Raw genomic sequence first — 16,218 nt, 5'->3', positions numbered from 1 at the left:
CATGCCAAATTGTGCCCCCCCCCCCCAAGATGTATGAGTACTTTGTGTCAGAGAAAAATCCCCCCCTGTCCGAAAAAGAAATAATTGAGCACTAATCTGCATGCTTACCCCTTAAGTATAATTTACCCTCCCTGCCAGCACAAATCCTTGCCCCCCCCCTGAATTTAATTCTTTCCCTTCCTCCCCCTCTAAAAAAAAAAATCACTTCTCCTAGCACATATCCTTGAATCCCCAAATTTCACCTCCGAGTAAACATCCTCTCACCCCATTCCGAATCACCCCTCTCAGCACAAGTCCCCCACCCATCTCCCCTCCTAACACAAACCTTTACTAGCACAAACCCCCCAAATCCAACACACATCCCTACAAATTACCACCCCTAAACCCTACCCCCACCCAAATTTCCACTAGCGCTAATCCCCCCTCCCCAATTTCCCTTCCTTTCACAAATATCTCCAAATCATCCCTAATAGCACAACCCCCCCCCCCCCCCCGAAAATAAATGTTCCCTCCTAGCACAAATACCCTCCCCCCACCATATCACCTCTTCTAGCACAAGCTCCCCAAACCCCTCTCCTAGGACAAATCATCTTTCCCCATCCCAACACACCAACCCCCCCCCCCCCCACCCAAATTTCCCATCCTAGAGCAAGTCTTAAGCCCTTCCAACCCCCAAATTTCCCCTCCCATCACAAATCCCCTCCCCTCAACCCCCTTGCGGTGCCCCCCTCCCATCACCTCACATGATATCACAATGGCCCTCCTGCCCACCCCTTGTCTGGGCCCTGATGGTCAAGTTTGGCTCTTTGATCAAGTTTGGCCACCGCCAATCCCATTGGTTATTTAACATGATGGGCATCTCACTGACCAAGACTCAGGCTCAGAATGTGTGAATGAGCATATCCTACTTTGACTTGCACAATAAAAGTCAAAATTTGCATAACAACTGCTTCCTGTGTTTTTTTTTGTGTTTTTTTGTATCTGACCTAATTTTTTCATCATATGGTCATCTTGAAATGCTCAGGTTTGTGACGGGTCTATTTTAATGCCAGATAGTTAACATCCTTACCCATGTATTGTATGTTGGTGTCTTTAATCATCATTGGATACCAGAGTTGTATAAAGTACTCGAAACCCATACTTGAGTAAAAGTACAAGTGCTCGATCAAAAAGTGACTTGAGTAGAAGTACTAAAGTATTCAACATTTTTTGTACTTAAGTATTGTAAGTAGTTTTTTAAAAAATTTTGCTACTCAAGTACTGAAAGTAAAAGTACCAGTAGTTTTGAAAAAAAAATTGCTACTCAAGTACTGAAAGTAAAAGTACAAGTACTGTGTTATATAGTTATTAAAGAAAGAAGTCAAAAGTTTGAACATCATATTGTTTTTTATTATTTCAAATGCAGCTTTTATTTATACATACAGTAGCATTTATTTTCGTATGCGCTGATAATACACATGTTTTGAGCTTCATGAAACCTGCCATCTACTGTTCTGGCAGTGGTAATTTTTATAATTGTAACGAGTAACTATGCAGCACAAAAAAGAAATATTGGTGTAGAAGTATTGAAATCATTGAAAAAATGTAGTGAAGTAAAAGTGGAAGTAAGAGAAAAAAATTCTACTCTAGGAAAGTACAGATACCGCCTTTCGGGACTTAAGTACAGTAGTGAAGTAGTTCTACTTAGTTACTATACATCTCTGTTGGATACTGAAATTGCTTTGGACATTTCTTCTCGGGAGGTCACAGGACCATTATCTAAGTGGAGGTAGCCATCTTAAACCAGGATAGCACCATATGGTCTTTGGAGATAGTACTGAGACTTGAGTCACAAGCCATCATTGCTTCAGCCTATACCCCGGTCTGCAAACTTTTCCGTAGGTCAAAAAAAAATCCTCACCAGCCTCCTTGGATGTAGCCTAGTTTGGCCATAGTTTGGAAACCCCTGGCCCTGGTGTTCAACACGGCCTCGGGAGTTGTGAAAGAGCATACACTAACCTATTTTTTTCAATTGTCCCCCAGTTTTTGGACCCTAAAAGGGATGTGGCTTGGCAAACATGGGTTTGGTTTTTAGCTCAGTCCCCCGAAGGCCGGGCAGTTTGGTTTGGGATTAGGGATGGTTGTGATGTAGAAGGTAACTGAGTTTGCTTTTCCTCCAGATTCCCTCATCTGCTACACAGCAAAACCCCCAGGAAGATGGGGAAAGAGAAGACCCACATTAACATCGTGGTCATCGGCCACGTAGACTCCGGCAAATCCACCACCACCGGCCACCTGATCTACAAATGTGGAGGCATCGACAAGAGGACGATAGAGAAATTCGAGAAGGAGGCCGCTGAGGTGAGGGCAAGGGGGGAGGCGAAGTTGTGGGTCCTGATTCATCAAGCTGTAGTAGCCTTTATGGAAGTGTGCTTAACCTGTTGTAACACATAAGTGCAGCAACAAAAAGGTGGGCTCTAGTGCCCCCACAGGCCACACATGAGAGCACGCTCACTACACTCTCCCAGCTCAGAGACCAAGCCATCATAGACAGTTTTTGGTCCCCACTAATCATCAGTTGGCGGTGGGACTGGCACTCAATCATATGGCCACTGTGGCAAACAATGACAGTGATCACATGATTGATAATCCTTCCCGCCCCTGGGAGTTCACAGCTTTTTAAAGGAACGGGATGGGGTTAAAGCTAAACGCTGGGCACACAAACTTTAACAAAGTTTATTCCTGGATTTTGATCAGTTTTTTCAGTGGTTTTGCGTTCTTGCATGCACGTTTTTGATGCGTTTTTCCTACGTTTTTAAATGCATTTTGCATTTATATTTGTTGTTGGGCAAATAAAAAAAAACACAAATCGTGACATAAGACGCACTACATACTTTTCTGCAGCTTCTCTATTGAAGTCTATTGAACCAAAAATGCACCGTTTGGCAATTTAAAAAGTCCCTGACCCTTTCCTAAAACGCAGCGGCTGATAAAAGCATAGGAACCCGTGTTAAATGGACTGTAGTGTGTTTCTGCAAAAAGCACGAAAAAGAAAACGCATAGTTGTGTACCAGGCCTAATCCCCTGTTCTCATTGGAGCAATTTGTCATGCAATTTGACAGGTCAAATTGCATAACAAGTCGCACTCTATTGCCAGCAATGGCAGTGTTCACATTGATTTGACACCGACTTTGCAGTGCCGCATCGATTTGAAAAAGTAGTTCCTAGCGATTTTGGGTGCGACTTGAATAGACATCTGTGCATGAAGCCGCATAGATGTCTTCCAAGTCGCACCCTCGGCATTGAAATTGTGCGATTTCAGATGAAGTCGCGCGATTTCAAAGCCGCAGTCAATGTGAGCAGGGGCTGAAAGCACTAAAAAACGCATAGATGTGAACCAGGCTTAAGCCTCTGTTCACATTGGAGTGATTTGTCATGCGATTTGACACGTCAAATCGCATGACATGTCACACCCTATTGCCAGCAATGTCAGTGTTTAAATTGATGCGACGCCGACTTTGCAGTGCTGCATCGATTTGCAAAAGTAGTTCCTAGCAATTTGGGGTGCGACTTACCGCACAGATGTCTTCCAAGTCGCACTGACATGCAGCATTGAAATCGTGAAATTTCAGATGATGTCCCCTCCCCCCCCCCTCCCACTGCCCTCTGGTGCTTCTACCGGCTCGTCCGTGCGATTGGCGAGCCAGAGAAGGAATCTGCCGTTAGCGGAAGTTTACCATAGAGCTGACCAAGGACCTGATGGTCCCCGGTCATCTCTATGACTCTCGGGAGGCTGGGCGTGACATTATGACGTCACACCTGGCCCCGGCAATTATAAACACTGCAATGTATGCAGCGAACGCATACGTAGGTCGTGTCCACATATGTAAAGGACATTCAGACCACACGTGTGAGGTATTGCCACAAACGTTCAAGCAAGAGCAATAATTCTAGCACAGGACCTCCTCTGTAACTCTAAACTGTTAACTTGTAAACAATTTTAAAGCATCGCCTATGGAGATTTTTAAGTACCGAAGTTTGGCGCCATTGCAGAAGTGTGCGCAATTTTAAAGCGTGACATTTAGGCATCTATTTACTCGGCATAACATCATATTTCACATTATACAAAGAAATTGGGCTAACTTTACTGTTTTTTTTTTTTTTTATTCATAAAATGTTTTTTTTTTTTCCTAAAAAAAATCGCGTTTTAAAAATTTCTGTGCAAATACTCTGTGACATAAAAAATTGCAATGACCGCCATTTTATTCCCTAGGGTCTCTGCTAAATATATATATATATATATATATATATATATATATATATATATACAGTATCTGACAAAAGTGAGTACACCCCTCACATTAATGGCTGTGTTGAGTTATTTTGATGGGACAGCAAATTGACACTGTTATACAATCTGTACACTCACTACTTTACATTGTAGCAAAGTGTCATTTCTTCAGTGTTGTCACATGAGAAGATATAATAACATATTTACAAAAATGTGAGGGGTGTACTCACTTTTGTGAGATACTGTTTATATATATATATATATATATATATATATATATATATATATATAAAATGTTTGGGGGTTCTGAGTAATTTTCTAGCAATAAAATGATGATTTTTACATGTAGGAGAGCAATGCCGGTATTCGCGTGGTATGAAAGCGGTTAATAACGCCAATTTCTCCACTCCTTTAGAACTCATCAACAGAGATCTGCAAAATATACAAAAATCCCAACTTTGGTGGGTCGTAAAAAAAGCTGCATTCAAAATACAAACTCTGCCAAAAATTTTGTACTACTTCAGAACCCTACCTATCCAAATTCCTGCTAGATTTTTTTTATGTAACAAATACGAAACTTAAACATTTTTTTTTGGAATGGTAAGAAACCCAGAGTCGGATTTAAATACTAAACATCACTAAATCCTCAGGGGATATGGGCCTACCTGACATTAAAGGTTACTACTATGCATCCTTATTAGATCAGATGAAATTCTGGTTCTCTTCACCTGAAGACAAATTATGGTTAAACATTGAAAAGGAGGGCACCAAAGAATTTGATCTACAGTATTTGTTTAGCAATTGTAAGCTGTATTTCCGCCTGCCGAATCGCGGTAACATCGCGCAAACAAAATTGCGGGTCGCATGACGCCCCAAAGAAGCTCTTGTACCTTTTTTGGGCGTCATGCAACCCGCGATTTTGTTTGCGCGATGTTTCCGCGATTCGGCAGGCGGAAATCGCGGCAACATCGCACAGCGTTTGGGGTGCCATTGCAAATCAACGGCAACGCACAGGCGTCCCGCGATTTGCAATGATTTCCGGATCGCGGTGATTCTGCTGCGGTCCGCTACGCTAACATGTGAACGTAGCCTAATGGCTGTGTGTTGAGTTATTTTGAGGGGACATCAAATGTACACTGTTATACAAGCTGTACACTCACTACTTTACATTGTAGCAAAGTGTCATTTCTTCAGTGTTGTCACATGAAAAGATATAAAAAAAATATTCACAAAAATGTGAGGGGTGTACTCACTTTTGTGAGATACTGTAAGTTATCAAAAATATACCCATCCACATCCCCCATATGTTGGGGATGCAATGAACAAACAGGCAACCTTCTGCATATTCTGTGGAGCTGCAAAAACTTAAAAAGTTTTTGGAGATCAGTATTCTCTTTTATAGCACACCTAATCCTAAACAGGAATCCTAGTCAAGCTTGCCCCTGCTACAGCTCTATTGGGAATATCCATAACTCAGAGAACCATTGTGACTCATATATTAATTAGGGATGCACCGATCCGACTTTTTTGGACCCGATACCGATATCTGGCGTTGTTAAATCGCCGATACCGGAACCGATCTGGAGCTACACACAAAGCAAGCAGCAGCAGTACAGAGCAATGCCGCTGCTTCATGTGTACGGCTCCTCCATTCACAGGCGGAGTGCATCTGATATCACTCCGCCTGTGAGCCGGGCCTATACAGGAAGTAGCGGCTCCCATCCCATACTACTACTGCACCTAGTAAGGGATGGCTGAGCCATTACCAAGCAAAAACCGGATCGGCCAGTGGATCGGTCAATGTTACCGATCCCCCGATCCATCTAAAATGGCCATATCGGCGCCGATATCAGATCCAAATATCGGATCGGTGCATCCCTAATATTAATAGCAGCAAGGATCACCATAGCCAGTTTATGGAAATCCACTGACGCACCTAGATTATCTACGGTCATTTCCAGGCTAAATACTCACGCACAATTTGAGTTGATGCCAACTTATAAGAATTACTCCACTTCCATTTTCAAAAAGAACTAGATTACCTGTTTATCAAATTCTAAAGCTTCTAATTACTTAAAGGAGTGTAACCTTTAGCAACACCCCCAAATTTGCTATATGCTTCTCCTCCTCTGTGGTGTACTTTACACTGTGTTCACATTTTTTCTTCCTTTTTGTTTTTTTGTGTACCCCATGTAGTTGCTCTCCTTTGTTTAAAGCAGAGTTCCACCCAAAAGTGGAACTTCCCGCTTTAAGTAGTCCTAACCCCCTGACATGGCACATTTGGCAAGTCATTTTTTTTTTTTTTTGGGGGGGGGGGGTACCTAGTTTTGTTTTTTTTAATTTCAAAACCAAGTTTATTGAGATGAAAACATAACAACATGGTATAACACAGTTCAAAACAGATTGGAACACAGTACATGGTAAGGCTTTAAGGCTCCGTTCACATTATAGCGTATGGATCACGGGCAGAACCGCCGCGGTTCCGCCCGCGATCCGGAGATTATTGCAAATCGCGGGACGCCTGTGCGTTGCCCGTTGATTTGCAATAGACCCCCAAACGCTGAGCGATGTTGCCGCGATTTCCGCCTGCCGAATCACGGTAACATCGCGCAAAAAAAATCGCGGGACGCATTACGACCAAAAAAGTACAAGAGCTTCTTTGGATCGTATTGCGTCCCGCGATTTTTTTTGCGCGATGTTACCGCGATTCGGCAGGCGGAAATCGCGGCAACATCGCTCAGCGTTTGGGGGTCTATTGCAAATCAACGGGCAACGCACAGGCGTCCCGCGATTTGCAATAATCTCCGGATCGCGGGCGGAACCGCGGCGGTTCTGCCCGTGATCCATACGCTATAATGTGAACGGAGCCTTAAGACAACAGCATCAGTTAGGGTCCTTTCACATGGGGCGGACCGTTTTTTGATCCGCTCCGGCACTTGTTTTTTTTTTTTGACTTGTGTCATCCGGTCCGTATGTCCGTTTATCATCCTATCCGTTTGCGGATGATAAACGGAGATAATGTATGTCAATGGGATTGCGGATGTCAGCGGATGACACCGCTGACATCCGTTTTTGCGCCCGTTCCATTTTTTTTAAACGGAAGAAAAATAGGGTTCTCTTCCGTTCCAAAAAACGGAACTGATCGGAAAGGACGCAAATCGGATGTCAGCGGTGTCATCCGCTGACATCCGCAATCCCATTGACATACATTATCTCCGTTTTTCATCTGCAAAAAAATGGGATGAAAAATGGACTTACGGACCACCCGTGTGAAAGGACCCTTACACTGAAACAGCCAGCACATATAGGATACAGCAGAGACAAGTAAAAGTAGCATATATGTAAGAAAAAAGGAGCAACAAGGCATAATACCCAATAAAAGACAAAAAAACAAAAAAAAGGAACTCTCGTGGGCCATCCTTTGCGGAAATACAGATATCACCCAACAGCTACAGTTCCTGAAATCTAATGGGCTTTCCTCCAGTGTCTAATCATCACATGTGAGAGAGCTTTTCAGCCATCGTCCCCAAACCCTGTCATATTTGGTAGGGCAACCCCTGTGACGGTAAATCAGCTTTTTATATGGGAGGTTAGAGTTGACTTCTGACAACCATGCCTGCAAGGTAGGGGGCTGTTCGCGCATCCACAGCTTGGCTATAAGCTTACAGGCGTGAAAGAGTGTTTCATGAAGAAATATGGACAGAAATTTGTCAATATTATCATCAGGAAAGAGACCCAGGATACATGGCTTGGGGTCAAGTTGAAGTGGGGAGCCCATGTGGTCGTGAAGAGATGTGATTATTTGTAGCCAGAAGGATTGAATAGTGGGGCACGTCCATAGTAAATGCATAAAGGTTCCAGGTTGCGTACGACACCTGGGGCAGTTGGAATCCGCATTCACCCGATACCTAGAGATCCTCATAGGGGTTAGGTAGGATCTATGTAGTATGTACAATTGTGCCAAGGGATGCGAGAGTTTGGGAGAGGACAATGTAGGGCTGTCGAGAATTGTGTCCCAGTATGTCTCGTCAAGGTGACCAACATCACCCTCCCATTTTCCCTGCATCCCCTCCACCACTTTGTCAATGGCCCTAGAACGCAGTTCAAGATAGATGGCAGACATCAGTTTGGTCGGTTCGTCCCCCATAATAATATCAAAGACCGGTATGTTGGGCGAGTCCGCATGCCATAACTGAAGATATCTGAACAGCATGTAGGGTGGCAAGCCAAATTTGTCTTTCAGAGATTGAAAAGATCTCACTCCAGTCCCACAGAGGACCTGATGGAGGAAAAGCACACCTCTAGTCGCCCAGAGTTCAGCGCCCGGAAGTGAGGACAGTTCAACCAAGTGGGGGTTGTGCCAGAGGGCGGTATAGGAATAAATATGTGTTAATTCCAGTTTCTTAAGGGCCAGTTCCCAAACCCGTCTGTGCAATGACACTGGGGAGTCAGGGGTAGTCATCTGGGCTGTCAGTCCGCGACCACGAAGTATTATTTGTAATGGGGTGTGAGCAGCCCGGTCCGGACGCCCGCAAAACAGAGCGCGGTAGCGGTCGGCCTCCGAGTTATGGAAGTGGTGAAAGTGGGACAGTTGGGAAGCCAAGTAGTATGCATGAAAATCCGGCATAGCCACGCCCCCTCTGGTGGGTACCTAGTTTTGACAGCTACCCGCTCCCACTTCCGATTGGAGCTCCGCGGCTCCCCGAGCAGAAGTTCTCTCTCTTTGCAATCTTCTGGGACAAGCCACAGATCCCAGGAGATTGCTGGGCCAATCAAGTCGCGCATGCGCACTGCGAACCGGGTTGTGAAGCTTCAAGCTGTCACAACTGGGTGCCCACACTAGTGATGCCAGCGCTGCCGAAAACAGATGGAGAGGATTGAGGCTTCAGGTGCCCAGCATCGCTGGATCGTGGGACAGGTGAGTATGTGTTTATTAAAAGTCAGCAGATACACTTTTTTGTAGCTGCTGACTTTAAATAAACCCAGAAAAGGCTGGAACTGCGCTTTAACTTGATGTCCACTCCATGCCTACAGGTTGATCCCATCCGGGGTAGCAGTCGGACAGACAGGGACATCAAGATTTGTACAAAACCTTACTGATCTTTCCCTGTGCTGTTATCCTGGACTTGAGATACGATTTTTGGCCAACGCGTTTCGTGGGCTGACCTGCTTCATCAGGGCCTCAGATCCTGTTATATACTGTAACAATATACAGAAGAACATTTTATGTATTGCAACTTAGTGAACCAGGTCCTGCTGTAGCTTGTCGGTTCCAAAATGAAAAGAAAGCTTTCTCTTTTCTAATGTGCAGGTGATGCTCTAGATTAAGGTTAGGCAACCTCAGCACCCCAACTGTGGTGGAACTACAAACCCCATCATGCCTCTGCCTCTTGGAGCCATCCCTTGTGGACAGCCTTCCCAGAAGAGTTGAAGCTGTTATAGATGCAAGGGTGGGCCAACTCAATATTGAACCCTGCGAGCTAAGACTGGGATGCCATTAAAGTTCATGTGCCTGTAAAGGCAGGCGTCCCAATACTTTTAGTAATATAGTGTATGTAGCCAACAATGTCCCCCAGTTACATTTTAATTGCCCCTCTCAAGGTTGCAACCTTTTACGGATCTCTTATTAAAAATATAATATTTGATTCAGCAGTCAGCCACATCCTTAGACCTCACAGTCACCTTTTAATGGCAATTAGTTTCCAAAATGTGATATTGTGCCCCTGTTTTATTCTACACCCTAGACAGCTGGCTCCGTAGCCTTCCCCCTCTGGTTATAGTGAAGCTGTACTGTGAGGTTGCTCCTGATAGCAGTAGGATGTCATATATTATTAAGGTTAAATCAGGATGGTAAATGGCAGGCATTGGCCGTCCTCCTATCCTTGGGACTGACTCAGCGGAGGCCCAGGAGAGGCTGAGATGCAGATGGCGGCGACAGCTCACAGAGAGCGTTGTGTTCTAGAGATATCCACGCTGGGCCGCAGTGATCAACAGCAGCAGCTGGGCGCGGAGGGTGCGGAGAGAGCTGCCGCTTGCCAGGTTTAATTATAGCTGAGCTGGAAGGCTCCATTTGCTGTGTGCGTTGCAGAGGGCACACTGTCCTATCAGCTACGCACAGCTAGGAAATGCGAGACTGCGCCGGGGGGATCGGTGACCTTAACCCGTTCACGGGCGCAGGCGATGGGCTCATTCAGGATGCTGATCACACTGTGCCCTCTGTATGTGCTAGAACAGTGTTTCTCAACTCAGGGCACACTAACAGGCCAGGTTTGCAAGAAAACTGAAATGCATCACAGGTGATATTATTTGCTGCTCAGTGATTGCAGTATTCTAGTCTGCATCTCCCCAAGGTAATACCTAAAATCTGGCCTGTTAGTGTGCCCTGAGGACCGGAGTTGAGAAACACTGTGCTAGAATCAACCATCGCCTGGTGGAGATCATAAACGGAACGTTTCTAAATACATCTCAAGTAATAAAATAGTTAATATTATTAATAAATAATACATAGAAAAACAATAATAATAAATAATCTATGTAAACCCAATCACTTATCCCAAGTAATAAAATAGTAAATATTATTATTAAATAATACATAAAAAAACATTAATAAAAAATAATCTATGTAAACCCAATTACTCATCCCAAGTAATAAATAATAATAATAATAAATATTTTATTAGGCATAAATCCCTTACTCTATTATTTTCATAGTTTTTATTTATTGTTTATTCTTTATGGTAGTTTATAAATAATAAACTACCATAAAGAATAAACAATAAATAAAAACTATGAAAAAGCTATCATTCCAAAGTGCAATCATTTATGTACGGTAAGCCCAATAACTCCTCCCAAGTCATAAATAAATATAATAACAAAAATATTAATAATAAAAATAATAATAATAAATAATCCATGTAAGACCAATCATTTTTCCCATTCACTCATCCTAATAACTCATCCTAAGTAATAAATAATAATAATTATGAAAAAATAATAATAATAAACAAATATTAATACATAATGAATAATAATAATAATAATAATAATAATAAATAATCTACGTAAGCCCAGTCACTCATCCCAACTCAATCACTCATCACTCAGTCCAATCAGCTCATAGAAGCTTTACCATGGTCATGTGACTTTTAATATTATTTAGATCTGTGACTTTCATTAAAGCTGGATTTTAATCTGCTTATATTTGGGCTTCCCTGCTTCCTCCTTTCCCTCCCTATCAATAGAAATAAAACCTTTCTGTTTTCATTACATTAGTGATACTAAAGTCTTTTTTTTTTAAATAACAAACATGTTATACTTACCTCCTCTGTGCAGTTGGTTTTGCACAGGCTACCCCTCCCTCCTCTTCTCGGGTCCCTCGCTGGCGCTCCTGGCCCCTCCCTCCTGTTGAGTGCCTCCACAGCAAGCAGCTTGCCATAGGGGCACCCGAGCCGAGCCACAGCTCCGTGTGTCCATTCAAAATACGCTTTTTGCGATTTTTTTTTACTAAACATAGATAGCATAAAACAAATTGGCCTAAAATGTTAAAAAATTTTGATTTTTACTTTTTTTTTGGGGGGAATTTCATATAAAAAAATGTGAAGAATATTGTTATTTTTGCAAAATTGACGCACTTTTTTTGTTTATAGTGCATGATCAAAAAATCGCAGAGGTGATCAAATACCACCAAAAGAAAGCTCTGTTTGTGGGAAAAAAAGGATGTAAAATTTGTTTAGGTACAGCGTCGCACGACTGCGCAATTGTCCGTTAAAGTCAAGCAGTGCCGAATCGCAAAATAGGCCCTGGTCAGGAAGGGGGTAAAATCTTCCGGGGCTTAAGTGGTTAAGAGCCCTCAGGCCTGATGAAAGCAGTGGGAGGAGTTATGCAAATATCAAAGCATGCTAATAAGTGGGTGTCATTCTGGAGGAGTGGGCGTTCCTAGTCAGGCTGTATTTGCAGGCAGATGATGTTAAGCAAAAAAGCTGCGCCGAATGAATGAAAAGTGATAAATAAATATCAAATATAATAATCACTGTGCATAACCAAAAAAAAATTATATGCATGATATGAGTAAAGTCCTTAAAGTGAAATAAACCAAAAAGTCCAATAAAGGTGAAACGTGATCAAGAAGAGTGATATAAATATAAACACGTGATGTGTTATCCTCCACCGCTGAGCACCAATCCACTGTTACTTGCGAATCTGCTTACCAGATGGCATATAAAAGGAAGCCAAACAGCCACTGCAATAATGGACCAGTATTCAACGATTCCAGCAGGACTATCAACCAGATAGGAGCAGACTCAGGAATAGAGGCAGTAAGTATCACCAAAGGCCAGCACTCCTCTCACATTTTTAGGAAGACGCCAGTTGTGACGAAACGCGTCGGGTCACTGCGTGCTGACGTCACCAGCATTACCCGGAAGGACGGGCAGAGCGATAAGCCGGCCGGCTTTGTTAACCATTTAAAGCGCATATTGCTCTACACACTGTAAGTGTTATTCTTTTTATTTTAATAAACTTTTTATACTGGTTTACACTACGGAGCCCTTATTATCTCCGTTTATGGTGGATGTCTGGAGCTCTTTGGACCCTTAAAATGCTTCTTTTTATATGCCATTTGGTAAGCAGATTCGCATGTAACGGTGGATTGGTGCTCAGCGGTGGAGGATAACACATCACGTGTTTATATATATATATATATCATTCTTGATCACGTTTCACCTTTATTGAACTTTTTGATTTATTTCACTTTAAGGACTTTACTTATATCATGCATATACATTTTTTTGGTTATGCACAGTGATTATTATATTTGATATTTATTTATCACTTTTCATTCATTCAGCGCAGCTTTTATATTTGTGTTATCTCACTATAAGTTGCAGCTCGTTAATTAATTTATTAGCGCGGTTATACACATTTACATTAGATGATGTTGAGCCTCTATGATTTAAAGAACTGAAATCCAAGGCATGAAAGGGGTGAGCCAAGGCTGGGGTGAAAAGAGCTAGATGATTCTGGATGTTCTCCAACCAGGAAATGCAGCGGGTTCTATCTGAATTGCTGCAGCTTCTAATGCACATTGTAAGAAGCCCGCAGTGTACAGTGAAATCAGAGTAAGCCATTTCAGTGCAGGAGAGGAGCCGGTACAACTGTGCAAGACTTAAGGGAAGGCTGAAGGACAGATCTAAAGTATTCCCCAGTGATCCTGCCATGAAGGTCCTTGTTGAGGCACTTCCAGCTATGGGGTGACAATGCTCTGTCCCTGTCTCCTGATTGTTGTCACCCTCTTCCATTTGATTCCAGTGGGGACCAGAAGATGCACATTGCACAGCCATGTTCCACTGTAGTCACCATCATGAAACCCGCCCTGAGAAAGCCATGCAGCCATCCCTGTAGTGCTTGTAGACAGAAAGTGACTGCAAAGTGGCTGCAGGAAATCAGCAGCATCGAAATGCAACTAAAGCCCCGTACACACGTACCGATTGTCGGCCGTAAATATATTCGGCCGCCGAACGATCGGCCGATTGTCGGCTTGTTAGTATGATGCTTCCGACAACCGACAGCGACTTTTCGGCCGAACAGAATCGGGTGTGCAGGCTATAAAATTTTTGTTGGCCGTCACCAGAACGGCCGATTGTTCGCCAGTCAGTACAGATTTCGGGCCGACAAACAGCAGATTAGCAAGACTGGGCATGCTCAGAAAAGAAAAAACACAGGGAAAGTTAACCATCACATGACATCACTTCTGCAGTCGGCTGTTGTTGGCCGACAAAATTCGTGTGCAGTCTTTTGCACTTTTTAGCCGACAGGACACCCCCAGACAAAAGACGACCGATCGTTCGGCCGACATTCGGTACGTGTGTACGGGGCTAAAGGGAATAAAAAAAGGGGTGACTGTTTATGATTCCCCATGCTTTACCCAGATAGTGTCATTCAGTTAGTGCTTACATCTACTATAACATACACTATATTGTCACAAGTATTGGGACGCCTGACTTTACACACGCATGAAATTTAATGGCATCCCAGTCTTAGTCCGTAGGGTTCAATATTGAGTTGGCCCACCCTTTGCAGCTATAACAGCTTCAACTCTTCTGGGAAGGCTGTCCACAAGGTTCAGGAGTTTGTCTATGGGAATGGTTGACCATTCTTCCAGAAGCGCATTTGTGAGGCCAGGCACTGATGTTGAAGAGACGGCCTGGCTCGCAGTCTCCGCTCTAATTCATCTCAAAGGTTTTCTATCGAGATGAGGTCAGGACTCTGTGCAGACCATTCACGATCCTCCACCCCAAACTCGCTCATCCATGTCTTTATGGACCTTGCTTTGTGCACTGGTGTGCAGTCATGTTGGAACAGGAAGAGGCCATCCCCAAACTGTTCCCACAAAGTTATGAGCATGAAATTGTCCAAAATGTCTTGGTATCCTGACACCTGAAGAGTTCCCTTCACAGGAACTAAGGGGCCAAGCCCAACCCCTGAAAAACAACCCCACACCAAAATCCCCCCTCCACCAAATGATTTGGACCATTGCACAATAAAGACATGGATGAGCTAGTTTGGGGTGGAGGAACTTGACTGACCTCAGCCCGATAGAACACCTTTGGGATGAATTAGTGCAGAGACTGCGAGCCAGGCCTTTTTATCCAACATCAGTGCCTGACCTCACATATGCACTTCTGGAAGAATGGTCAAACATTCCCATAGACACACTCCTAAACCTTGTGGACAGCCTTACCATTGACACACTCGACACCTTATTAAATCCAGACTTCATCTGATGTGCCTACATCACTAATTCATATCATTATTTCGAGTTAAAAGTAAAGCTTTGCATCTGTGAATAGGAAACATAAAGCCCTGGCAGTGGAGATCACATGGCTGCTGATAGACTGTGATATTGTGGGTGTTTCATATCATTAAAGACTGCAAAGACTTTATTTTCAGACAGACCCTGTATGGTTGACTTATAGTAAGGAATCATGAAGGCACAAAACAGTTGTTGTATGGGATAAAAGATCAAATACCTTGAGGAGGACAGCCATACATAGGTGTACATATGACACAAGGTAAGGGAAGGGTCTGCCCCAGGTGGAGCCCATTATAATGTGTGATCTTCTCTCCTTACAGATGGGGAAGGGCTCCTTTAAGTACGCCTGGGTTCTCGACAAGCTGAAGGCAGAACGGGAGAGAGGAATCACCATCGACATCTCTCTCTGGAAGTTCGAGACCACCAAATATTACATCACCATCATCGACGCTCCCGGACATCGTGACTTCATCAAGAACATGATTACTGGAACATCACAGGTGACAAGGATGGAGGGATGGAGGAATAGACATACAGATAGATAGATAGAAAGAAAGATAAAGAAGGATGGAGAGATAGATAGATGGGTGGATAGATAGAAGGGTATATAAATGTATGGATGGTTGATTGATGGATGGTTGGTTGATGGATGGGATAATTGGATAGATAGATGTCCATTAGATAATCACTCTCTTTCCCACCCCTTGCAGGCGGACTGCGCAGTGCTGATCGTGGCGGCCGGTGTGGGTGAGTTTGAGGCCGGAATCTCCAAGAACGGGCAGACCCGAGAGCATGCCCTGCTGGCGTACACCCTGGGTGTGAAGCAGCTGATCGTAGGCATCAATAAAATGGACTCTACCGAGCCACCATACAGCGAGAAGCGATATGATGAGATTGTGAAGGAGGTCAGCGCCTACATCAAGAAGATTGGCTACAACCCGGCCACCGTGCCCTTTGTGCCCATCTCTGGTTGGCACGGGGACAACATGCTGGAGCCATCCCCCAATGTAAGTGACACGATAGACAGGGACTCACCGACTCACCCTGCTGGTTCACATGGGGCCCTGTACTGTGGTTTTCTACTTGTCTGGAGGTCTACCTTAAGAATATTGTTCCCCTTTAATGAAAAAGCCTCTAG

General features: G+C 43.7%; 1 protein-coding gene across 1 annotated transcript in view; it reads left to right on the top strand.

Annotated features, from left to right (window-relative positions):
• EEF1A2 (eukaryotic translation elongation factor 1 alpha 2) overlaps window positions 1-16,218 on the top strand; it is a 43,303-nt gene that overhangs the window by 11,578 nt on the left and 15,507 nt on the right. Inside the window, exons 2-4 of the mRNA XM_082271522.1 lie at window positions 2,160-2,340; window positions 15,401-15,580; window positions 15,791-16,087. Coding sequence (XP_082127648.1) covers window positions 2,197-2,340; window positions 15,401-15,580; window positions 15,791-16,087 — 621 coding nt within the window. The 5' untranslated portion in view covers window positions 2,160-2,196. The remainder of the gene's footprint in view (window positions 1-2,159; window positions 2,341-15,400; window positions 15,581-15,790; window positions 16,088-16,218) is intronic.

Source organism: Pelophylax lessonae (genome assembly GCF_965119305.1).
Source record: "Pelophylax lessonae genome assembly, chromosome: 11".
NCBI classification, from domain to species: Eukaryota; Metazoa; Chordata; class Amphibia; order Anura; family Ranidae; genus Pelophylax; species Pelophylax lessonae.
Note: the sequence above shows the minus strand (reverse complement) of the source record. Positions and strands in the feature narration are given on the sequence as shown.